The sequence below is a fragment of the Sapajus apella genome, unplaced genomic scaffold (genome assembly GCF_009761245.1).
Source record: "Sapajus apella isolate SASKATOON/1434 unplaced genomic scaffold, GSC_monkey_1.0 scaffold9, whole genome shotgun sequence".
Taxonomy (NCBI): Eukaryota; Metazoa; Chordata; class Mammalia; order Primates; family Cebidae; genus Sapajus; species Sapajus apella.
In genome coordinates, this window is record NW_022436949.1 from 40,283,663 (window position 1) to 40,309,193 (window position 25,531).

The 25,531-nt window shown below is 41.7% G+C and overlaps 1 protein-coding gene across 2 annotated transcripts in view; it reads right to left on the bottom strand.

Moving 5' to 3' along the window:
- DCT (dopachrome tautomerase) overlaps window positions 1-24,764 on the bottom strand; it is a 43,120-nt gene extending 18,356 nt beyond the window's left edge. Inside the window, exons 1-7 of one of the 2 annotated variants that reach the window (XM_032277473.1) lie at window positions 24,298-24,764; window positions 23,954-24,267; window positions 14,012-14,311; window positions 11,168-11,268; window positions 10,234-10,400; window positions 6,897-7,076; window positions 4,374-4,509 (exon numbers count right to left, since the gene is read on the bottom strand). In XM_032277473.1, coding sequence (XP_032133364.1) covers window positions 4,374-4,509; window positions 6,897-7,076; window positions 10,234-10,400; window positions 11,168-11,268; window positions 14,012-14,311; window positions 23,954-24,248 — 1,179 coding nt within the window. In that variant the 5' untranslated portion in view covers window positions 24,249-24,267; window positions 24,298-24,764. The remainder of the gene's footprint in view (window positions 1-4,373; window positions 4,510-6,896; window positions 7,077-10,233; window positions 10,401-11,167; window positions 11,269-14,011; window positions 14,312-23,953; window positions 24,268-24,297) is intronic. The other variant, XM_032277474.1, reaches the window with a different exon arrangement.
- Window positions 24,765-25,531: the final 767 nt, after the last annotated feature.

Below are 25,531 nucleotides of genomic sequence, written 5' to 3' on the forward strand. Positions count from 1 at the left end.
GAAAATTACCACTATGTAACACAGTTTCTTTCTTAGCATTTAAATAACTTTACAGTCTGTTGGTTTCCTTTCTTTTTTTTTCTTTTCTGGATTATATCTAAATTTAATATTGAAGACAGCACTTAGCATTTCTCTGGCCTAATCTTATTTTCCATGATAAATGTGTGCATTTGCTTCAATTACCTTAGGAATTACTAGAGATTGCTTCAGAGTTTTTCCTGCACTTTAATGTTCTGCCTTCTTTTGCTCATTATTGTGATCACATACAGTTTTGTAGCTCCATTGCTTGAAGAGATTTCACAAAAAAATAATTTTAATAAATGTCATGTACAGTATATTTGCATGAATTGCCTCGTGAATTTGAAATTCCAGAAGCTATAACTCTGTTAACTGAAATGCTTTAACCTGGATCTCAATATGTGAAAAACCATTTAAGGCTGAATTGGCTTCAGCATGTAACTCTTTGAAAATAGCCTAAACTAACTATGAGTTCTGGAACTAGTGCCAAACATTGTTCATTCCGTGCCTTTAAAGAAAGGCTGTGGCTTTTTGTTTGTTAATACGTATATGACACATACTACTAAAGAAAAATAAAATTTTAACATTAAGTACATTAAAAGCAATGAAGACAAAGATGATTAAACCTCTTATCTCTCTGAACCATGTTAAGTCATGAGATTTCTCTTCCATCAAGTCACAATGTGAGCTTCTACCCTAAAGCAGAAAGAGAAATATGACTGAAGAGATATCCCTACTACAGTCTGGGTATGGTGGCTCACCCAATGCTTTGGGAGGCCAAGGTGGGAGGACTGCTTGAGGCTATGAGTTCTGAGACCGGCCTAGGCAACATAGTAAGACCTCATCCCCTCAAAAATAAAAATAAAAAAAGCTGAGCATTGGGGTATGTGGCTATAGTCCTAGCTACCTGGGAGGCTGAATCAGGAGGATCACTTGAACCCAGAAGTATGAGGCTGCAGTGATCTATGATCACCACCAGATCAGGTCAGGAGACCCACACTTTGCACAGTGGGAAGCAGAAGCTCCACATGGTTCAATTACATTCCCAAGATTGCCCTGGTTTGTACCAGATAAAACTGATTGACTTGTAATCCAGTACTCTTTTCCTATGTCATGAAGCCCCCCAAAAGTGTAGAAAAACAAACCTCTGGCTGGACACAGTGGCTCACGCCTGTAATCCCAGCACTTTGGGAAGCTGAGGCCGGAGGATCACTTGAGGTCAGGAGTTCAAGACTAACCTGGCCAACATGGTGAAACCCCATCTCTACTCAAAATACAAAAATTAGCGAGATGCAGGGGCACATGCCTGATGTCCCAGCTACTTGGGAGGCTGAGGCAGGGGAATCACTTGAACTCAGGAGGCAGAGGTTGTATTGAGCCAAAATTGCACTACTGCATTCCAGCCTAGGCGACAGAGTGAGACGCTGTCTCAGAAACAGAAAAGAAAAACAAACAAACTTCTCTAAACTGATGGTTTGAAGATGCAGTATAAATGCTATGTATGGACTAAACTGTGTTCCCCCAAAATCCATATGTTGAAGCCCTAACCCACAGTGTGACTGTATTTGGAGATGGGGCCTAGAAGGAGGTAATTAAGGTTTAATGAGGTCAGAATGGTAGGGCCCTGGATTTGTGTTCTCATAAAAAGAGGCACCAGAGAGTTTATGCTCTCTACCTCCACTATGTGAGGACACAGCTAGAAGGCTCAGGAAGAGTCTTCACCAGGAACCAACTCAGTGGACACCTTGGTCTTAGACTTCCCAGTCTCTAGAACTGTGAGATATAAATTTCTGTTGTTTAAGCCATCTAATCTGTGGTCTTTCATTATGCCAACCTGGGCAGACTAAGACACATTGCTAAGGTTAACATTAAGGTGAGGAAAATTCTGGAAAAAACAGAGAGTCTTTGGATACCATACAATCTAACTGAATAATAATATAAACTCAAAACACTGGCAAAATAAAAAAGGAGAAGAGGTGAAATTTCTTCTCATAATTGCTCCAAAACTATCTATTCAAGGCATACAATTCGGAAGACAGACGGGGTTAAAATAGATGATAGTGAGTTAAGTATCTGTCAAGCAGAAGCATTGTTGGGGATCGGCCGCTGAAACATGAATGTTTATGTGTCTAAATCTCCTACACCAACTTCAGTGAGCTGTACTTAGAAAAGCAGCCCCTCACATCCAAGAGCTGGCCTGGTGCTACCAACCAGGACTTGATGTTCCCCTGTTGGACATAAACAATCTCACAGAAGATCGACAGCAGACAAGGCCACCCTGTGACCATGACGCATCAGGACAAAAACAAGGCAATTCCATAAGTCTGTGTGAGCACAGACAAATTAGGAATGTTGTCCAAGCCACAAGTGCATGACATCCCCTTTCCCGGCTCATATGAGCATTTGCTGCTGTTATACCCATTATATTAACTTCAGTCTAGTCTGCCCCATATCGAGATATGAATTACTCTATCAAGATACCCAATCATGGAGTTATCCTGCTTGCTGACAACATCCAATTTAGAGCAAAGCTTCTGAAAGTCCTCCCTAAACCACCTAGTACAAGCCCAAATCCTTTCTGTCTTTTTCAACACCCACTGGCTGAGACTTTCCACAGTCCTCCATTCTCTCCCTACAAGGAATAACAGACCAATGTATTCAACTATACTGTGTTCCTAGAAGTCACAGGCTAGATAGCACTGGCTAGGGTAGCTGAACAATGAGGCCTTGACTCATACTGTCCCATTTTGTTTGTCTTAGAAAAGCTCACCGGGGGTGAATCTACTTTAAAAACTAAAGGCCAGGCACAGTGGCTCATACCTGTAATCCCAGCACTTTGGGAGGCCGAGGCAGGTAGATCATGAGGCTAGGAGTTCTAGACCACCCTGGCCAATATGGTGAAGCCCCATCTCTACTAAAATTATAAAAATTAGCCAGGTGTAGTGGCTCACACCTGTAGTCCCAGCTACTCGGGAGGCTGAGGCAGAAGAATCACTTGAACTAAGGAGGCAGAGGTTGCAGTGAGCCAAAATCATACCACTGCACTCCAGTCTGAGCAACAGAGCAAGACTCTGCAAAAAAAAAAAAAAAAAAAGGCTCAGAATTGTAAATTTTACAATCCCGTTGTCAAATTTTGTTCAGTTTTGTTTTTGTTTTTGAGACAAGGTCTCGCCCTGTTGTCCAGGCTGGGGTGCAGTGACACAATCATGGCTCACTGCAGCCTCAACCTCCCAGGCTCAAGTGATCCTCCCACCACAGCCTCCCAAGTAACTGGGACCACAGGTGCATGCTACCATGCCCAGCTAATTTCTAAAGTTTTTTTGTCAGAGACAAGGTCTCACAATGTTGCCCAGGCTGGCTTTGAACTCCTAGGCGCAAGTGATTCTCCTGCCTCAGCCTCCCAGAGTGCTGGGATTACAGTCAGGAGTCACCCTGCCTGGCAGTTTTCTTCTTTTGTTTTAAAGTGAGACAGAAATCAGACTGATATACCAAAGGCATTCATCACACTGAAATTTAAACAACTGTGAGCTCCTGCAGTCAACAGCAATCCTATTTACTGTCTGTATTATTACATGTCAGAGGTATGACTCAGATTAACAAATTAAGTGGCCTCAAATGTGGATTTCTGTATTAATGCCATCGATAAAGGCATTTGTCATTTTTTGCTCATATTGGCCGTGAAAGGGGATGTCATGCATCCTGTGGCTTGGACAATGTGCATAATTTGTCTGTGCTCAGACACGGTTATGGAGTTATCTTGCTTTTGTCCTGATCAGTCATGGTCACAGAATGGCCTTGTCTGCTGTCGATGTTCAGTGAGATTGTTTATGTCCAACAGGGCGACATAAAGGCCTCGTCGACAGCCCTAGGCCAGCTCTTGGATGTCAGGGGCTACTTTTCTTCTTTCTCAAGTAAAGCTCACTCAAGTTGGCAGAGGAGGTTTAAATGTCCAGCACCCCTTCTCCATACTCCTCCCCTTTTCTGGATAAGAGAACCTCTCTTTCCTACAGGTAACACATTGAAGGTGGTTTGTGTGGACTAATGCACCTCAACAACATTCATTTAGCCAGTGAAAAATCATTTATTATTAGGCTATTGTAGGAATTCACCAGTGGATTGTAAACTCTTGTTTAAGATCATCCAAAAGTGAACCACCCCTGAAGTATGCGTTCTGATTAGGGCCTTCAAATGCTATCTGACCATCCCTAGGGTATAGATTGAAATTAATTTACATTTGCACACATCACATGGTTTACACAGAGAATAAAACACCACCAAACCTTAATCATATGGAAAAAAATAAATCTGATGTATTATCTAGAAAATTTTCATGCATTCTGAGTCTTTGAACATACCACAAAGATGGGATCATTGGCGGCTGAATGTGGCAAAGCGTTTGTCCCGTTCAGGAAGGAATGCACCAAATTATGAAGGCTCATCACTTGAGAATCCAGAGTCCCATCTGCTTTATCAAACCCTTCCAAGGCATTCCTGGGAGAAACAAGTGTGTCAATGACAACAGGCAATGACTGATAAACGTCTCTTTTTTGTTGTTTTCAGTCTAGATGGTAGTTTTCTAATTTGAGGTTGAGTAGGGATATGGGAAGCTCTATCATAGCAAATCAACCAAGAATTAGCCCCAACTCTTAATGATAATCCTCTGTAAGGGGAGAGAACTCTTCATCAATGCTATTTCTGAATTATACCTCTTTTGTGTACTGTATGGCATCCTTCATACCCGTCTCTCATGCCCTTGGAGAGCAGGCTCTGTGTTTTCTTCAGATATTTATTGCCAGGGTTCAGTACCATGCCCAGCACATAGTCTGTGATCAATAATCTTTTTTAAATTTAGCATATAATCTGATATTTATATTTCTCAACCAAATAGACCTTCAGCTTGACTGGAGGTCCAACTACTCAGGAGGCCGAGGTAGGAGGATCACTTGAGCCCAGGAATTTGAGGTTACAGTTAGTCATGATTGCACCACTGCACTCTAGCCTGGGTGACACAGTGAGACCCTGCCTCTAAAAAAAAGAAAAAAGAAAAAATTTTCTACCACCGTAAAAAGACTTTAAGAATTATGAGAAATAGATGTATAAATAAGATTTTATTTATTTATTTTTTGAGATGGAGTCTTGCTCAGTGGCCAGGCTGGAGGGCAGTGGTGCAATCTCGGCTCACTGCAACCTCCGCCTCCTGGGTTCAAGCGATTATTCCGCCTCAGCCTCCCGATTAACTGGGACCACAGGCGCGTGCCACTGCACCCGGCTAATTTTTGTAGTTTTTAAGTAGAGACAGGATTTCACCATATTGGCCAGGATGGTCTCCATCTCTTGACCTCATGATCCGCCCACCTCGGCCTCTCAAAGTGCTGGGATTTACAGGCGTGAGCCACCACGCCCGGCATATAAATAAGATTTTAAACACAGATGGGTCCAAAAGAAGAGTGGTAGATAGATTAATGATCTCCAAAACTGGATTCTCTCTCTCTTTTAACTGTGTATAAATTACACAATTCATATGGGGCCAGGGCAAGGTAGGCTGCACTCAAATGTAGAGGTTGTGCTAAGCGTAGCATGGCTCAGAGTCTGCTGGGGCCGGACATAGCCTTCAGAGTAGGGTTAACGGTGTGCAAAAGGTAACATTTGATGTTGTTTTGAAAAGGAACATGCATTAGTTTTTTGTCATGACAAAAGTGCTGTTGAAATAGATTGCAGTCCCTATATGTTTGAGGTAAGGGAGTTGTTCTCAAAATGCCATGCTCAGACCACCATAACTGGCATTGTTTGGGATTTGGTTAGAAATGCAGATGGTTAAGACACAACCTACACCTACTGAATCAGAAACTCTGGGAGCAGGGCATGAAATATGTGTTTTTCTTTAGTAAATGTCAGATGTGCTTAAATTCTAGGCCTATCTCTACAGTACATACAACCACACCCAGCTATTTTTTTATTTTTATTTTTTGTAGAGACAGGGTCTTGCTGTGTTTTCCAGTAGCCTCAAAATCCTGGTCTCAAGCAGTCTTCCTGCATTGGCCTCCCAAAGCTCTAGGATTACAGGCATGAGCAGTATGCCCAACTTGTAGTGGAAGATTAATAGTTGGTCTTTAAATGTTAAATATTGTAATGTCATTGCTGTGCTATAATTTGAGTTGAATTTAGTCAGCAATACTCTTCTGAGATCTCAGACCCCACTATTAAGGTCTGCGGCTGATAAATTTCTAATATCAACATTTTAAAAAATAAGAAATAAAAGAGAAAGACCATGGGCATTGAAAAAACACTGTATTGGCCAGGCACGGTGGCTCATGCCTGTCATCCCAACACTTTGGGAGGCTGAGGCAGGAGGATCACAAGGTCAAGAGATCAAGACCATCCTTGTTAACATGGTGAAACCCCATCTCTACTAAAAATTTAAAAATTAGCTGAGTGTGGTGGTGTGTGCCTGTAGTCCCAGCCACTCGGGAGGCTGAGGCAGGAGAACCACTTGAAACAGGGAGGCAGAGGTTTCGGTGAGCTGAGATCACACCACTGCACTCCAGCCTGGTGACAGAGCAAGACTCTGTCTCAAAAAAAAAACAAAACCTATATTTAATGAAGTACCCTGGTTCTGAAGACTGGACCTATAAATACAGAAATACAAAAGATGGTTTTGAACAACTAAGTTAGAAGGTATTAAAACCACATTGTTAGTCATGGTAGATGGGTAAAGACTTTCCACACACCAATTTCTTGCTAACTTCTCTTATCAAGCCTTTCTCCCTCACTTAGCTTTGCAAATAACCCCCAAAACCTGGGTTTCCTTCCAGTTCATTATAGCCACAGGCATGAAAACTTGTAGTGCAAATGCAGGTCCAGCAGAGCTCAGCACCCACCTGAAGCTGAAGGTAGAGTTCTGGAAGAAGGGAGGATTGTCAAACTTCTGGAGAGACAGGCAATCTTGTATGTCTTTTAAGGTTGGCAATTTCTCGCCATTTCTTCTCATTTGATTTCTTCTCAGCAAACCTTCATAGGTTCCATTGCACAAGGTGACTCGCTGGTTGTAGTCATCCAAGCTAAGATTTGTAATAAGATTTAAAATAATATGTCTTGGCTGGGCACGGTGGCTCACGCCTGTAATCCCAGCACTTTGGGAGGCCAAGGCAGGTGGATCCCTTAAGGCCAGAAGTTCGAGACTAGCTTGGCCAATAGGGCAAAACCCCATCTCTACTAAAAATACAAAAATCAGCTGGGCATGCTGGCACGTGCCTGTAGTCCCAGCTACTTGGGAGGCTGAGGCAGAAGAATTGCTTAAACCCAGGATGCAGAGGCTACAGTGAATGGAGATCATGCCTCTGCACTCCAGCCTTGGTGACAGAGTGAGACCCTGTCTCAAGAAAAAAAATAAATAATAATAATAATATGTCTTAACTCATGGATGGTATTATAAATTTGGGCCAAGCAAACCAATCAGGGTCACAATCATGATCAAATTTTATTATAATTACTTTACCAGAGTTAATAGTATGTGGTAAAAGTACTATGCCTGAAAGTCATTATGGGTTGAGAAGTTTCAAAAATGTAGATGCACAAAATATAGATATGGGCATAAATATGAATAATCATTACCATTCTATCGGAAAGACAGTGAGGGGGTTTGTAAGACAAGATGACTCCTATTGTGTGCATTTGAAAGCTGAGTAATTGAAGGGAGAAAAGGGGGGTTCATACCATGCTGAGCTAAGCCAGTTTTGACAGAAGTGATATATAAAGTTACGAACGCATTTTGGGCAAACAGGGGAGGTCAGATTCAAAGTAGATGAAAGTACACAAAGGGGAGATATCAGGAGAAATGCTGTGTTGGAAAACATTCCAAGGCAGTAGAATATCAATAGCTATGTGCTCAGCGTGGGACTCAGAAGGTCCCATGTCCGTAAAACATTATGTCCCACATGTCAGCTGTGGCCTGGATTCCACCATCAGAATAGTATTTCTTTTTTTTTTTAGAGACAGAATCTCACTCTGCCGCCCAGGCTGGAGTGCAATGACATGATCTCAGCTCACTGTGGCCTCCCTTTCCCGGGTTCTAGCAATTCTCCTGCCTCAGCCTCCTGAGTAGCTGACTACAGGTGCATGCCACCAGGCCTGGCTAATTTTTTGTATTTTAGTAGAGACAGGGTTTCACTATGTTGCTTAGGCTGGTCTCGAACTCCTGAGCTCAAGCAATCCACCCACCTCAGTCTCCCAAAGTACTAGGATTACAGGTATGAACCACCGTGCCCTGCCCAGAATATATTTCTTTTTTTTATTTGTTTTTTCTTTTTTTATTTAGAGATAGGGTCTTACCCTGTTTTATAGGCTAGAGTGCAGTGGCACAATCACAGTTGACTGCAGACTTGAACTCCTGGGCTTAAGCAATCCTCTTGCCTCAGCCTCCCCAGTAGCTGGGACTACAGGTTGGCATCACCACAACTGGCTAACTTTTCTTTTTTGAGATCGAGTCTCGCTCTGTAGTCCAGGCAGGAGTACAATGGCGCACTGCAAGCTCCGCCTCCTGGGTTCAAGCAATGCTGTCTCAGCCTCCCAAGTAGTTGGGACTATAGCCACATGCCACCACGACCAGCTAATTTTTGTATTTTTAGTAGAGACAAGGTTTCACCATGTTGGTCAGGCTGGTCTTGAACCCTTGACCTCAGGTGATCCACTCACCTCGGCTTCCCAAAGTGGTGGGATTACAGGTGTGAGCCACCGTGCCCAGCTGGGCTAACTTTTTAAACTTTATGTAGAGACAGGGTTTTACTACATTGCCCAGGCTGGTCTGGAATCCTAGCCTCAAGTGATCCTCCCGCCTCAGTGTCCCAAAATGCAGACCATTATTTCACCAGTAGAGATAAAAATTGAAAGATGTTATTGTGAGGGTTTTAATGAATTAGTGGTAGCACTGAGTATGTGAGAATAGAATCAGCACATCCACAGGAATGAAAGAGGCCAGGACCTAAACACTAAGCAAAGAAAGTTCTCCAAGACCTCCCAGGCAGCATTTCCCAAAGCAGATTCCAAAGGGATGTTCCGTGAAGTAAGAGTTCCAGGGTCAGGTAAGTTTAGGCTCCCCTTGAAAAAGAATAACACATTTATCTAAGGAAGGCTTGAAGACATTCCAAAAATTAAAAAAAAAAAAAATTAACTCTGTCTTCTCTAAATTTACTTGATGACAGAAATCTCTTTTCACATACATCCACTGATATCCCAAGGTACCGCAGTAAATGGCACTTGATGGGATGAAGCTCAGACACGGAAAATGCGCTGAGGATGTCCCTACTCATGGAGCACTGTTCTGAGCGCTGCAGGAAATTCACAGCATGTGAAAGACGAAGTTCCTGCTAGCTGGGCATGGGCCCCTCAAAACGCACACCTGCCCAGGCTCAGGGTGGTGGCAGTGAAGCCTGGGGACTGAGGGAGCCAGAGCTCTGTGCCCTGGAGCATTCTAAGGACCTGGGAGGCAAGGCAGAGCAGTGGGGTTAAAAACATGGGGATTTTGAAGGAAAAACATGAATAAAGGAAGGTGAGGAGCCTCTTGGGAAATCTTTTGCTGAAATGTGTTCTGGGAAAGAGAAACAAATTCAAGGAGTCTTTGAGGACAGAACTCTTTGTGGGCTACAGTCCAGGCCACTGACCTGTGTATGTAGTCTTTTCCCTTTATTACAGTACTTCTCACATTTAATTGTAATTTACTTACAAGAAATCTATCTTTGTTAACTAATACAAGATAATATTCAAAAGGGAGGTTTTATTTCATTCATCTTTGTATTCCCAGCAGTACCACATCATGTAGGATATGACTGGTGCTTAGAAAATGTTGACTGAATGCAGGAACTACTCTTAATTTGATTAGGCTGGTGCAAAAGTAATTTCAGTTTTTGCTATTACTTTTAATGGCAAAACCCGCAATTACATTTGCACTAACCTGATAAAGCTAACCTGATCTCAAAATGATGGCCAAGTATAATCAATTCATGAATGTGATTCTGATACATATACATACATACATATATATATATTTTTTTTTTAAAGAGTTTAGAATTTTTGAAATCCCACCTCCAACAGGAAAACTGTTTCCAGAAACATGTAAATAGAACTCCACATGCATAATAAACAGAAGTATAAAGTGACTTCACCTCTCAGACATCAGAAAAGACTGTCTCTGGATATCATTGCAGGTACAGGAGCCATTACCTATCACAGACCGTTTCCCAGCTGGAGAATCTTGAGTTCTGACTAATCAGAGTCGGATCATCTGGTCTTGCTGCCCCAAACAGCTGGTCTGTACACACATCACACTCATTCCTCCCAGTGGCAAAGTTCCAGTAGGGCAAAGCAAAAGACTCATTGCCAATGAGTCGCTAAAAGCAAAGGGAAGGCCTAGTCATTTAATCTGTGCTATCAGATACAACAAGAATGTATACAAGGCAAAGACTGATATGTGTCTCAACCAAATGTCTACCAAGATTAGGAGTACCAGATGGATAAATGAAGAAATTGTGACATAGATCAGCATGTGTATATAATATCTACACACACACACACACACACACACACACACACACACACACACATATATACTGTATATAATGGAATATTATTCAGCCTTTAAAAAGGAGATGATCACATTTGTAACAACATGGGTGAATCTAGAAGATATTATACCATGTGAAATAAGCCAGACACAGAAAGAAGAACACTGCATGATCTCACTTATTTGTTGAATCTAAAGAAAAGAAGAAAAAATAAAAAGAAACAATGAATACATAGAAAGACAGTCACCTAGTAGTTACAAAGGGCTGGGAGAAATGGGAAGATACAGGCTGAAAGGTGCAAAGTTGCAGTTATGTAGGATAAATAAGTCTAGAGGTCTGACACTATAGTTAAGGTTGTATTGTATATTGGTAATTTTCCAAGAGAGGAGACTTTACGTACTCTTACCACACCCACACAAAAAGATATCTCTATGTGATGCTAGGTATGTTACCTTGCTTTAGTGCAGTAATCACTTTACTTAATCTTGTATGTATGTCAAGATAAGTATATCAAAATTCATATTGTATGTCTTAAATATATACAATAAGTTAAAAAAAAAATTAAAAGTACTAAATGCATAGTTTTGACCTACCTGGAGATCTCTTTCCAGACACAGCAAATGGTACCGGTGCCAGGTAACAAAAGCAGGTCCTTGATGTGAGAAATCTATGGCCTTGTAGGGGCGTCCTGGTCCTGAAACAATTGGGAAACATATTAGAGATGACAGAATAGAATTTTTAAAATGTTAAACCTTACCTGGGCTGTATCTGTAGAGTCCATGATGTTTCATAGTAGTAAGAAAAAAAGTTTGTTGTTATTTATCTCTCCAAAAGCAACAGTAATGACATGAATGACAAAGGAATTTCAGAAGTAATAGTACTTTTAGGATAAACCCTCCATTATCTCTCAAAAGGTTGATTTCTAGCAGAGATCTGGGAAATTCAGGTGACTTTCAGCGTTGGGAGCCCCTGATACATATTTAATTGTAAGCAACAATCCATTCAGGTGAAATAGACTATCCAAAAGTTCGTGTCCATTGTAGGGACATGGATGAATCTGGAAACCATCATACTCAACAAACTGACACAAGAACAGAAAGTCCAACACCATATGTTCTCACTCATAGGTGGGTGTCGAACAACAAGAACATGTGGACTCAGGGAGAGGAGCATCACACACTGGGGGCAGTTGAGGTGGGGATGGGGAGAGACATCGGGGGATGGAGAGGGAGGAGGGATGGGGAGGGAGGGGGGGTGGGGAGGGATAACATGGGGAGAAATGCCAGATATAGTATGCACCTAAAGTAAAATAAATAAATTTTAAAAAATAAAAATAAAAAATAAAAAAAAGATTATTAAGACCTAAATGAAATGTATTTTTAAAAGTTATTTGCTAACCTATGCTTCACAAATGTATAAATTTAAAAGAGAGGGATTAGTTAATAATATTATAACTTCAACTGCGCTTAGTCCTAACGCAGCATTTATGTAACCAAAAAGAGCTTTCGTGTATTTTGCCCCACCCATCAGTCTGTTATAACTGCCAGCTGACAAGCATTGTCGCTGAGACTAGAAGGCAGAAAAATCCATTCAAGCCAAGTAGGCTGGCCACCAGAACTGCCAATTTCAGTGAAAAGCTCTGGACGATTTAATGACCTCCTTGCTGCCTGGTCCATCCTTCTTCCCTTTTTCATAACAGCTTTGATGGTTATGTAGAAACTTTAGCTAACTTTAGTTCTTGTTCAAAATACCTACAATAACTTCAGAGAGCTGAACAGACATGAATATAAATTCAATCCCTAGCTATGACTGGAAACTATCATTTTCTTTTCCTCTTGAGAGACTACCCTCTCATAAAGCAAAAATTCCTCAGAGTGACGACAGGAAAACTATAAAGGTTGATAGCCAAAAGAGCCTCCTCATCTATCGATGAAGAAAGACAGATGCTTACCTGAAGGCAAGTTTTAAAACACTCACACTGAGAAAAGAGCTGCTGTCGCTGATGTTGGCCACACAGCCCTTTTTCATGTTTAATCCAGAGCAAGGATTCAAGTTCTCAGAACCCGATAACAAGAGGGCATCAAGTGAAGGGGAACACTGATGAGCACAAGGACGAGTACGTCCAAATCAGAATCTAGCTCTTCAAAGTGAGCTTGATGTCTTCATTCATCCTGACCCCAGTGAGGGACCCCAAAAATGGGGACAGGTGCACATACAGCCAGGCATTCAACGACTGTTATGAGAAGAATCTAGGATGGATTCAAGCCCTCCTGGAATACATTGCTGTCTATGGCTTTCTTTCGACTGAAAAATAACTAAGGACAAAGCTGAACCTACTTGATCCATGATGTTTCTGTTTGTTTGTTTGTTTGTTTGTTTGTTTGTTTGTTTTTGAGATGGAGTTTCGCTCTCCTTGCCCAGGCTAGAGTAAATGGCATGATCTCGGCTCACTGCAACCTCCACCTCCCAGGTTCAAGCGATTCTCCTGCCTCAGCCTCCCAAGTAGCTAGGATTATAGATGCCTACCACCACACCCAGCTAATTTTTTGTATTTTTAGTAGAGACGGGGTTTCGCCATGTTGGTCAGGCTGGTCTTGAACTCCTGACCTCAGGTGATCCACCTGCCTCAGCCTCCTAAAGTGTTGGGATTACAGGCATAAGCCACTGTACCTGGCAGATCCATGAAGTTTGTAACAGACAACCCCCTCATTCCAAGTCCTACCCAGGCCCCAATGTTTAAGACATGGAAGGGCAGGTCACCATTTTCCCAAGCATCCAACATGACTGTGTTGCAAAGAGCTAAGCAGCAGAAACTCCACATGGCTGTGGCTAAGCTTGTACTTTTCCTTGACAATACAACTCCAAAAATTTGGGGGTTCCGGGCCATAGAGGAGTACCATAAATGATCTGAAAAGTCTATCATGTGATAGGCTGTCTAAAATATATCCAAAGTTTATCTACCATGTGAGTTTAACAAGATACTTACTTCCAATATGAACACACTAATTCTACACAAAGAAGCTTCATGTGCCTTGGCACATGCTCAGTTAATTCCCCTAATTTGGAGAAAAGGTCAGAGAGGGCTTCCAAGGCCAGATTTGCAAATATTTTCTTCTAAAATCAAAAGGAATTTGCCTCCATCTCACCGACTCACACCTTTGATGATTAACAGCTTCATAGAGCACAGTTTACACTTTGAACCAAGAACCTACAGTAGAGAAGAGAACATTTAAAGTGTCCGCAGCCAATGTGCAGAAAGAAACTGCTTCTTTCTAACTCCAGGCAGTATTTGATAATTCTACGACTTTCACAAACCTAAGGCTGCCTTGAGGTTGCTCTCTTGTTAATTAACTTGCATGAAATTACTTCCCACTGCCATACCCTCAACCCAATCACAAACCTGTAATAATATACCTTCCGCCAGGGAAAAAACCCACCTAATAATGTATCTCTAACAGAATAATAATGGAGCCACACAAAAAAATCATAAACACTGCAGTTGGCAAACTGCGGCTGGGTCCCATCAGGCCCGAGCAGGCCCAGCCAGTGCTGTGTGGTGATCACATAGTCGGGGTGTATGGTCTTCTTTGCGAGATCTAGGGCGCCCAAGAACTGTTCTCTCTCCTGAGGCGTCAGGGAATGGATGTCCTGCCGAATCACTGCTGGTCTCTTCTGATCGCAGTTGGGGCCGGTCCAGCCAAACTTGCAGTCTCCACAGTTATAGCCGGCAAAGTTTCCTAGTTTACAAAACAGAAAGATGGAAAGGAAGTGGGTTTATGCTGTTTGGAAAAAATTTCTGAATTTGCACTCTGAAATTTGAATGAAAGGGAAAATGAAGGTGCTTACATGAAGGCAAAGAAAGTCAATTTTCTTCCCATGGTCTCCTCTTAAATGTTTTTACATTCAAGTAGACTAAGCACTAGAGAGTTTCCTAGAAACATGCCCAGCAAAGAAACGGGACATGAAATGTGTTGCACACTGCAATGAGCTAAGCTGCGCCCCCCAAGTCCTAACCCCCAGTATAACTCCTATGCGACTATATTTGGAGATAGTGTCTTTAAAGAGATAATTAAGGGTAAATGAGGTCATTAGGGTGGGCCCTAATCCAGTATGACTGGTGTCCTCAAAAGAAGAGGAAATTTGGACACAGTTTTAGAAGGACGACCACATGAAGGCACTGGGAGAACACAGCCATCTGCAAGCCAAGGAGAGAGGCCTCAGAGGAAACAACTCCCTGATCTCAGCCATCCAGCCTCCAGAATTGTGGGAGAGTGAATTTCAGTGTTTAAGCTGCCCACTCTGTAGGAGTTTGCTATGGCAGCCCTAGCAGACTCATGCACACTCCTTCCTCCCAGGATCGCAGAGGTGTCTCCTCCTGCGCCTGCTCCACACCCGTACAAAGGGATAACACAGAACAGTCCATTGATTTAGAGAAGGAAGAAAAAACACAGCAAGCTAAAGATGGAACCAAAATAAATACGTGGCCCGGTGTGGTGGCTCACGTCTGTAATCCCAGCACTTTGGGAGGCAAAGGCGAGCAGATCACATGAGGTCAGGAATTTGAGACCAGCCTGGCCAACATGGTGAAACCCCCATCTCTACTAAAAACACAAAAAATTAGCTGGGTGTGGTGGTGCATGCCTGTAGTCCCAGCTACTCCAGAGGCTGAGGCAGGAGAATGGCTTGAACCCGGGAGGTGGAGGCTGCAGCGAGATCACACCATTGCACTCCAGCCTAGGTGACACAGCAAGACTCTGCCTCAAAAAAACAAAAAAATAAATACATAAATTAGCTGATTTCCAGGAATTTAGATGAAATCTCACATTTAAAAAGTTGACTTATTTCACCAAGTTGACAGCATTAAGACAAAATCAATGGAGGCTGGCAAGTCATACGGGTGAATCAGCAGCCGTGGTATCAGGAAGTGCCAAATACTGCAGGATTTCCCGTCAGCGGCGCAAAGCTCTCTGCTTTCTCAAAGCCCAGGGTAGGAGGACAGGACTGATCATATCAAGCTCTGGGCATCTGTCCGATTAGCATCTCAAGTTTAAATTATTTTAGCTTGCCCCAGACTTTTCCCTTCTTTGCCTGGCAACTTATTGCTTTGGGTATGACCCACACTTCATTCCTTAGGTTAAAGGTAAAATTGAAATATCGTTAGAGCAAGAGGTTGAATGAAACAAAACGGGACAATAATGCTGATCTCCCAGAAAATTAAAGGGATCTTATGTAAAGCATTTAAAGAGGGTGACCAGCTCACTTACTCTTCCTCCGCCTCCTCCTCCTCTACCTCATGCCCTAGGCCTATTTGCTTGCTCTTCCTTCTTCCTGGAACACTTTCCCTCACTGTCTCCCTAAATTCCTCTTTGCCTGCATGACCTGCTTCTCCTTTAAGCGTCACATTGGTCCTCTCTAAGGTCATTCTTGATTCCACAGGTGGGGGTCCGGGTCAGTTACTTCCTTACACTTCATACATCCCTTTTCTTCACATTTATTTACACTGACTGTAAACATCTCTACACATGTTTCAGCTCCAGGCAGCTGGAAGGCTCTGAACTCATTAACTAGGCCTCTGCTGAGCCTTCCTGAAAACAAGGGTGTGTTGAGTGAATAACAGAGGTATCGAGCACGGAGCGGATGATGCCACCTACATTTTTTCTCCCTGTTCTGTGGATTTGCAGACAAAGCAGCCTCTATAAACAATTTTGATAAACTGCAAGTTCCAAAATAGGGGTAAGTAAAAAGTACTATGGCCATAGGGAAGCGAGGGTTACTCGGATCTCTCAAGGAAGGGAACATTTTCCAACAGCATGAAAGCAAAATGATGAACAGCACTCTGTAAGGAAAATGCACAGGCTTCCTTTTCTATAGCGGCTTTTTTGATGGTTAAAGAAAATTTCCTTAAAATGTAAGTAGGAAGAATTTTTCTTTAACTGTAATTGGTTATTTGGGTTTTTTGTTTTTTATAATGTAACATCTAGCCCTCCTGCTTTGACATAGCTCAATTATCTGTATTTTTCTGTTTCAGCACTCTATAAGAACATAAGTAAAAATATTGAAGAAAGGGAAAAATTCTACTCTTCCCAAGACCAAAAATCATGTTTTTGAATAGTTTAAGTTAAACATTAAAATATATGTGGATTCCTGGAGATAAACTAATTAAATGCAAATTATTTATTTAACAAATATTTATGAAGCGGTTACTATCCCATCAGATACTATGCAAGATGCTTCAAGTTTTATGGACCTTGAAGTCTATTTTCCCTGGGGCAACTTTTAAAAACAGATTTGATTAAAACATATCACCTACTCTGGCAGCTGTTATAGGAATGGAACATTTTTTTGAGAACCGGATGAACACACTGCTGTGTCTCCAGAAGAGCAGCGACCCAGATTAAAACTCAGTTAAATTTCCAGCTACTGATAGACGACTGGAGGTAAATGTCTAGTCACCTCTCTACAGTAGAAGAGTGATTCCTTGCTTCAAAATGCTGAGAAATGTGGGCAATGATAATATAATAATCGGTTCATTGATTGTAACCCTGGTTTCGGATGTTGCTAGTGGAAGATTGCAGAGTGTCGGGGAGAGGGTAGATGGAAATTGTTTGTACTTTCTTCCCAGTTTTGATATGAACCCAAAACTGATCTGAAATAACAAAGTCTCAATGTTTAAAAATATTAATCAATAACACCCCTAAATATTGTAATAATAAATTTAATACATTCCTACATTTAAAGGCATAACACTTGTTTTTGAATGTGGGGGTCTGATTGTTGAAATTGCGTAATTCATAGCTCATGCCATGAATCTAAAGACTACTCTATTTTCTTTGCCATGATTCTTTGTAGTTGGCAGAAACAAAATAATTTTCTCTCTCCTGTATTTCTTTAACAAATAATTTATTGAATACCTACTATCTAAAAGGTAGCCAACACTAAACATGCCCTGATAGTGAGGGAGGTGTGAGTGTACGAGGGCAGGGGAGGGTTAAATTTCTGTACTTTTGACTCACTTTTGCTGTGACCCTAACACTGCTCTAGTAACTAAGTCTATTTAAAAATACAACAATTCGGCTGCGGGCGGTGGCTCATGCCTGTAATCCCAGCACTCTGGGAGGCTGCAGCAGGTGGATCACAAGGTCAAGAGATTGAGACCATCCTGACCAACATGGTAAAACCCCGTCTCTACTAAAATACAAAAATTAGCTGGGTGTCGTGGCGCATGCCTGTAGTCCCAGCTACTTGGGAGGCCAAGGCAGGAGAATTGCTTGAACCCAGGAAACAGAGGTTGCAGTGAGCCGAGATTGTGCCACTGCACTCCAGCCTGGCACCTGGTGACAGAGCAAGACTCTGTCTCAAAAACAAAAATAAAAATAAAAATAAACAATTCAACACATCTTCTTTTATGCTACCATAGCTTTTATGTTATGAAAAACAAGCACATTCATGTGGAGAACTTAGAACCACATCTGGTATATAGTGAGCTCTATATTAAGTGTTATTATTATTACTAATATTATTAAAGACCACTTACCAAATAGTATATCAATTGCTTGTCTTTGTATCTATCATACATATCACTATACTGTGCACTCCTTAAGAATCACATCAGTATTTTCCCCCCTCTCTGTATCTGAAGGGCCTAATTGATGCTAAATAAATGTTGGGTGGGTGGATGGCGAAAGAATCAATGAATAATTGAATAAAAGGGATAAGACATTAGTGGATACAAATACAGATGGCCTCTGACTTATGATGGTTCAACATAAAATTTTTCAACTTTAGCATAGCACATAATCAATATGCATTCAGTAGAAATTCTACTTTGAATACCCATGTAACCATTTTGGTTTCCACCTTCAGTACAGTATTTAATAAATTACATGAGATGTTCAACACCTTATTATAATAGAGGCCATGTGTGAGGTGCTTTTTCCCAACTGTAGGCTAATGCTAGTGTTTTGAGCACATTTAAGGTAGGTTATGCAAGCTATGATGTTCATAGTTTAGGTGTATTAAATGCATTTTTGACTTATGGTATTTTCAACTTATGATGGGTTATTGGGATATAACCCCATCATAAGTCAGGGAGCACCTTAGTCTAGTGGAAATGAAGGACACGTACTCAGTGACATTTCACCACAAGTCTAACGATGGGAAAAGTGAAAACAGAGGAATAAACCAAGCTCCATGGGATGACAAGTGACAAAATGATTAATCCTGACTCAGAAAATCAGAGATGCTTCACAATTATAGTGAACAAGAAACTTTCATGTAACCAGAGTTGCCTCCAAAAGGCAATGTATAAGTTCTAATAAGAAAGCTTTCAACACCTGTGAAAAGAATGGGAGAGGGGAAAAAAGAAAGCTTGTGTCTGGTTTGGAGCTCATTTATGACTCAGAAATTTATTCAGTCAAAAAATTCCTTTTCCAACATGTTTCAGAGAAAATATTCCAAAGCTCTAAAGTTAGGTCCCTTTCATTTCTAAACTTACAAGCCTGACCCAAAGAATTTGTTGAAATGCTGAAGATGACTGAAAAGTTTAACAACATGAAAGCCCAGTACACAAAAGGTTTATTTCTTTAATTTAGATACCCTAGTAGCATCTTACCTCAATTTAACATGAATTAGTTTTTTCTTCTTAATCTACCAATGCAAAAAATGTAAGAGGAGCATTTTAGAAAGAACTGTGTTATCTTACTGGGAAATGGAGAGAGAGGAAAAAAATGATCCCTAGATAATATCAATCTATCGACCATAGAGTATGTCCTAGAGTAAAAATTAAATTTAAAGAGTCAAAGTCTTATGCTGACAAATGACTAGGATAAAAATGGAAAAAGAGTGAGAACATCTAAACACCACACATTCCTACATGAACTGCATTAGCTCAACCTCAGAAAACCATTAGATTAAATAAGCTTAAAGACCACCGATTAGTGAATTTACAAGGAACTCTAAATAGCCTATTCCTTTTAATCAGAGATTCTATTATTTTAATAACAATACTTTACACTTACACAGGTCCTTTCATCTACAGTACTCAAAAGGATTTTACAAGTGGTTTCATCATTATCCCCATTTCAGAGATTGGAAAATGGAGGCACTTAGTCACTTGTACAAACAAGAAGTTCACCGTCAACTGTTCAAAAACTATTTGGTGCATACATTTCTCAAAAGCCAAAAGACACAGCTGGAAATGGCATATTCTTGTAAAGCCAACTGGCAGGTAAGCCTTATAGGGTAAAGAGCAAATTCAAAGTCTGCCGAAATTCAGCTCTTCCTGACAAACCTCAGTAGCTTTTTTGTTTCAATCTACCCCTACAGAGGCTATAGAGAAGCTCTCTACAGAGAATTTCACTATAGAATGTGGGGTTTTAAAAAACAAATCCCAGGGTTTGTATGTGTCTCTATTTATGAGGCTGAAATGACTTTGCCAGCTTCATGATTATGGAAACTAGGAAGTATTTATTTTCCAAAGAATTAACAACATTCAGGGTCATCCATAGTCTGTTACAAGAAACTTACCTACATCTCCTCCTTAAGAAATTTTGGATCACCCCAGGAGTGCCCCAGGGACTCTTGCAAAAGAGTCAACAGGCTATTGTAGAGGTTTTTTTGGAGGCTCAGGATTAGGTTTAAATTCCAAAGATTGCCCCACAAATCATGGCAAAGCTAATCATGTCACAGAATGGTAATTATGATGTACACAAATTAACTTCCCAGCTCAGTCACCTAAGGACTTAGTCTCATATCCTGAAAGTCAAAGAAAAAGACCATCTAGCAACATAAGTAGAGCCATCCAAAGTTGGTATGATAATACAATGGAATATTATTCAGCCTTTAAAAAGAGAAAAATTCTACCATTTGCGACAACATGGATGGACCTGGAAGACATTTGTGCTGAGTGAAATAAGTCAGTCTCAGAAGGACAAACTCTGCATGAGTCTTGTTATATGAGACATCTAAAGTAGCCAAACATATAGAAGTACACAACAGAATTGTGGTTACCAGGGCATGAGGAAGGGGCTGTGGGGAGTTGTAAAGTTATAATGATACAAGATGAGCAAGTTTCAGAGATCAGCTGTAGCACATCGCGCCTGTAGTTAACAATAAAACATTCAGCACTTAAAAACGTGTTAAGAGGGTAGATCTCATGTTAAGTGTTCTTACCACAAAAACAAAAAATAAACAAAAACCAAGAGCCACGAGGAACCTTTGGAGATGATGGATATGTTTATTATCTTGATTGTGGAGATGGTAACAGAACTGTATGCGTATGTCCGAACACCAGATTGTGCACATTAATTGTGTGCAGTGGTCTATGTAACAATTACACCTCAATAAAACTGGAAAACATTAAAATTCTAGTAAATTGTATTTATAGATACGGTAAATCTTAAGTTACCTTTAAAAAACGTAGATGTGGAAAAAATTATGTTCCTGATGAGTCTGGACTGAGCAGATCACGGGGGAAGGTGAGCCACAACTTGCAGGTGGGGTTTCAGGGCCAGGCCCAGCCTTGACAATGACTGGAGAGGAAAACCATCTCCCTGGAGGAAGCCCTGCTTCTTCGACCTGGCTTACGGACATGGGATTTCCATACAACCTGGACTTAAAGGACAGGCCCTATTTCTGGCCCAATGCCTTTTTAGAGCAGGGGATCCTTTTTTGTCCATTTTGAAAGTAGGTCTACATAATCCTAAGTGCCTGTTACTTCTAGAGCGACATTTATAAACATTTCCTCAGCAAAGGGAAATAGCAATGATCCCTTCTATTCTATCATCCTCTATTCTTTCTATCCCTGCCAAACAAACAAACAAACAAACAAACTTGCTAGTCAGGTAAAAAATGTAAAGAAGCTGGTAACAAAAAGAATCAACAGTTACATTTGACTTCCGAAAATCTTCTGCCTCAGGATTCTATCCAATGCAAATTTCCAGCTTTTTAAAACTTTTGGCACTTTCTTTTTTTTCTTATTTGAGATGAGGTTTCACTCTCATCACCAAGGCTGGAGTGCAGTGGCGGGATCTTGGCTCACTGCAAGCTCTGCCTCCCGGGTTCAAGTGATTCTCCTGCCTTAGCCTCTGGAGTAGCTGGGACTACAGGTGTCCACCACCATGCTTTTTTTTTTTTTTTTTTTTGAGACACAGTCTCACTCTGTTGCCCACGCTGGAGTGCATGGCACAATTTTGGCTCACTGCAACCTCTGCCTCCTAGGTTTGAGTGATTCTGCTGCCTTAGCCTCCTCAATAGCTGGGATTACAAGTGCCCACCACTATGCCAGGCTAATTTTCATATTTTTAGCAGAGATGGGGTTTCACCATGTTAGCCAGGCTGGTTTCAAGCTCCTGTCCTTCAGTGATTCACCCATCTTGGCCTCCCAAAGTGCTGGGATTACAGGTGTGAGCCGCCATGCTGGGCCAGCACCTTTTCATTGATTGACATAGAAATAATTGTTCTGGAAGTATTTTGGGGTTTTGAACAAAGAAGTTACTGTGTTAGTGTGATGGAAAACCACAACCTGCTCCTCATTTATCTGAAAAACCATCATAGTTTATGAGACAAAGTCCATGGAAGCACATGCTTAAATAGCTTAGAAAAACTGTATAATATATATGCGACATGTTATTGAAATTTTTGTCACAATTAATACCCAGGGCAAAACTAGGACCTAGGTAGTCTTCTAAACGACAGAATTTAAAATATTACTACAAAATGATTATAAAGCCAGAGCTTTTTTTTTTTTGAGATGGATCTCACTCTGTTGCCCAGGCTGGAGTGCAGTGGCGCAATCTCAGCTTACTGCAACCTCTGCCTTCTGGGTTCAAGAGATTCTCCTGCCTCAGCCTCCAGAGTAGTGGGATTACAGGCACCGGCCACCAGTCCAGCTAATTTTTGTATTTTTAGTAGAGATGAGGTTTTACCATGTTGGCTAGGCTGGTCTCAAACCCCTGACCGCAGGTGATCCACCCACCTCTGCCTCCCAAAGTGCTGGGATTACAGGCACGAGCCACTGTGCCCAGCCTAAAGCCAGAACTTTTAATGTGAAAAAAATAAATCTAATGTCTGGGTACTCATGGACATAAAGCCGGCAACAGTAGGCATAGGCACTAGGGGCTGCTAGAGAGGGGAGGGGGGATGGAGGGAGGGGGGATGGAGGGAGGGCGTAAAGGTTGAAAAACTACCTACGGGGTGCTACACACACCGCCTGGGTGACAGGATCAATCATACCTCAAACCCCCACACTGTGCCACATACCCATACAACAAACCTGCACATGTACTCCCTGGACCTAAAACAAAGTTGAAATTTAAAATCAAAGCTAAATCGAATGTCATTCCCATACCAACACCACACGCCTTTGTATGTTCCCTTAGTAGAACCTCTTCAACCCCTCACGAAGTTCAGTGACCTATATTCTCCTATGTTCTAGCATCCTGCAAGAACAGAAGTTAAAAAGTATTTTTAAAAGGAAAATATCTTCTGCAGCCACCCAGCCTAGAACAGTGTCCAGTGTCCAAGGGCTTTGCTGAGGTTGCCACTTGTGTTTTTTGTATTTCAGTGGCCTTGCCTGGCTTTGAACATTTATCCCCGTGGGGCATGGCTGCTGGAAACTGGAGGCAGAAACAATTGAAGAGGATTTGAAAAAGCCCTGAAGAGCCAGAGGAATGAGAAATATGCAGAGATGTCCAAGCAACAGGTAATAAGAGAAACCAGGATCTAAAAGAAGGACACTGAGCAAATTTTGTGATGTCCAGTTCAAGTCCAGAGAAGAGTGACAAAAAGCCACCATTACCTAAGAACGACCATCCCTGCCCTAGCTCCCTGAGAAAGCTCCTTCTTGCCATGTCTCAACAATTTTGGCAAAGTTACAACCCAGTCATAAGCTTTAACGAGAAAGATGCACCCTGCTTGAGATCCGTTCAAATCATGAGAACTGCTGAGACCAGAACACCTGCCTTTGACTCCTGACTTCTAAATACCAAGCCTCACCTACCCTTTTTCAACAAGTGCAAACCCATTTCAGGAGAGGGCACCGAATCCCTCTTGAAAGGACTTGCTTCTAGTTTCAAAGCTGACACATTTAAGCTCTTAAATTCCCCTTCCAACAAACAAGCCAATCGTATGTTGGCATGTGTTCATATAACCAGGCTTGGCTCACGTCATATTTATTTAGTTTTTATAACTAGATGTGCTAGAGGGTGTGAAGAATAAACTAGCACATCGGCCTTATTGGATACACTTCCCATCAAAACCATCACTGGTTTGTCTTTCAAAACCTAATCTAAGAGTCTCTGCCAAGAGTCTCATCTCTTCCTTAGAAAAAGCTCTTTTCCCAGCTCGGGCCCTCCCCACCAAGCTTGGAGCATGGGCCTCACCTGTGCACTTGCAGGTCCAGTGGAAGAATTTTCTTGGCCACTGCTCACGGTCATCCCGGTTTCGTAGGATGTAGGGACCACTCCAGGGCCTTGTGTCGGCTCGCACCTCTGTGCACTGCCCCCGGCCTTGCTGAGAGCCACAGACATTGGCCAACTCTGCACCCAGGGGTGGGCAGCACTCCTTGTTCACCAGGCTGTCCACTGTCATGCAGACTCGGGGGAACTGAGCCCAGGCTCCTGGCAGGTTTTCGCAGCCCAAGCAACTAAGCAGAAGCCCCCACCAAAGAGGGCTCATGGCTTTATAATTAGGAGAGTGCCCCCTCTCTCTCTCTGACTTTCCTTGTCTCTATCCCACTTTTCTCCTTATCTTCCACTCTTTGTCTTTTTGTTCACTATGTTTTCTTTTTCTTTGTATTCTATTTCTCTTCTCTTAAAAAAAAAACCCCCACAATGATCACAGAAGCTACATGTGTGCACATGTGTACATGAACATGCACACACTGTTTTATGTGATTCAAACAACTAACAGGTTTAATTTCCTTGGAAGCGCCTCTAACAACCAAATTTAATGAGGGTAGCGCTTCTCACCATCTTCCCCCGTTAAATCAGGCTTTGTCTAATTGAGTTAATTTACAGAGCACCCAGTCATACTACTTATTATGCTGGTATTTCTAAACCCTCTCCTTTCCTTAGCTCTTGACTTTAATTGCCTTGAACTCAGTTCAAAAGCCAAACACCACGCTGCCTTTATTCTCTCTGGCTTGCCAAGCCACGGGGCCGTGTGGGTTTGTGTAAGGGCTGGGAGAAGCCTTCATTAGGGGGATTAGTATTAGAGAAACCCTCATCATTAGCACATGACCCAAAGTGCACAATAAAGGAGATCAAGTTTCTGGCTTTGTTTCAGGAAGGCAAAACCATCTTCTTTATCTGGGCTCATGTGCACCAGCCAAACTTGTGACTTCAGACATCCTGGGGAGTCAATAGATGCAGTGAGCTCTTCGTTAAAGACCCTTTACAGACAAGCTCACCCTGCAAACTACAATGCACTCATGACTGCTTTCTGACATGCGTGCAAAAAAGAACACGACAGGGGGTCACGCAACTTCAAAAATAAAGAAACATTTATTTAGAGCCAGGGTACAAGGAATTACTTTGTTCCACAATTGGGAATCCTTTTCCCTCTAAATAATAACTTACTCTTTTCCTATTCAGCACTTCTATGCAGCATTTTTTTAAATTATGTGAAGCAGGACACCACTAGAAACTCACAATTGTCATTATCTGATTGTATGGAGGGCACTGGGACCATCTGGAATGAAGGCTTGCAAGCAAGTCTTTTGATTAGACTAAAATGAAACATGATCGAGCTTCAGTCTAGCAAGCAATGCCTCTTGGTTCTTCTGGGGAGTGGTCAGGTCAGCAATAGTGGCCATGTGTCAGAGCATCCATTTATTCCTTCACAGTGGAAACAGCACTGTCTTGGTACCTGTTTTATGGTGGAAGCAGGACTTACTGCCACAAGGATGCGAAATTGCTTCAGCCAGTTTCTAAGAATATACCTGAATGTAAAGACACATG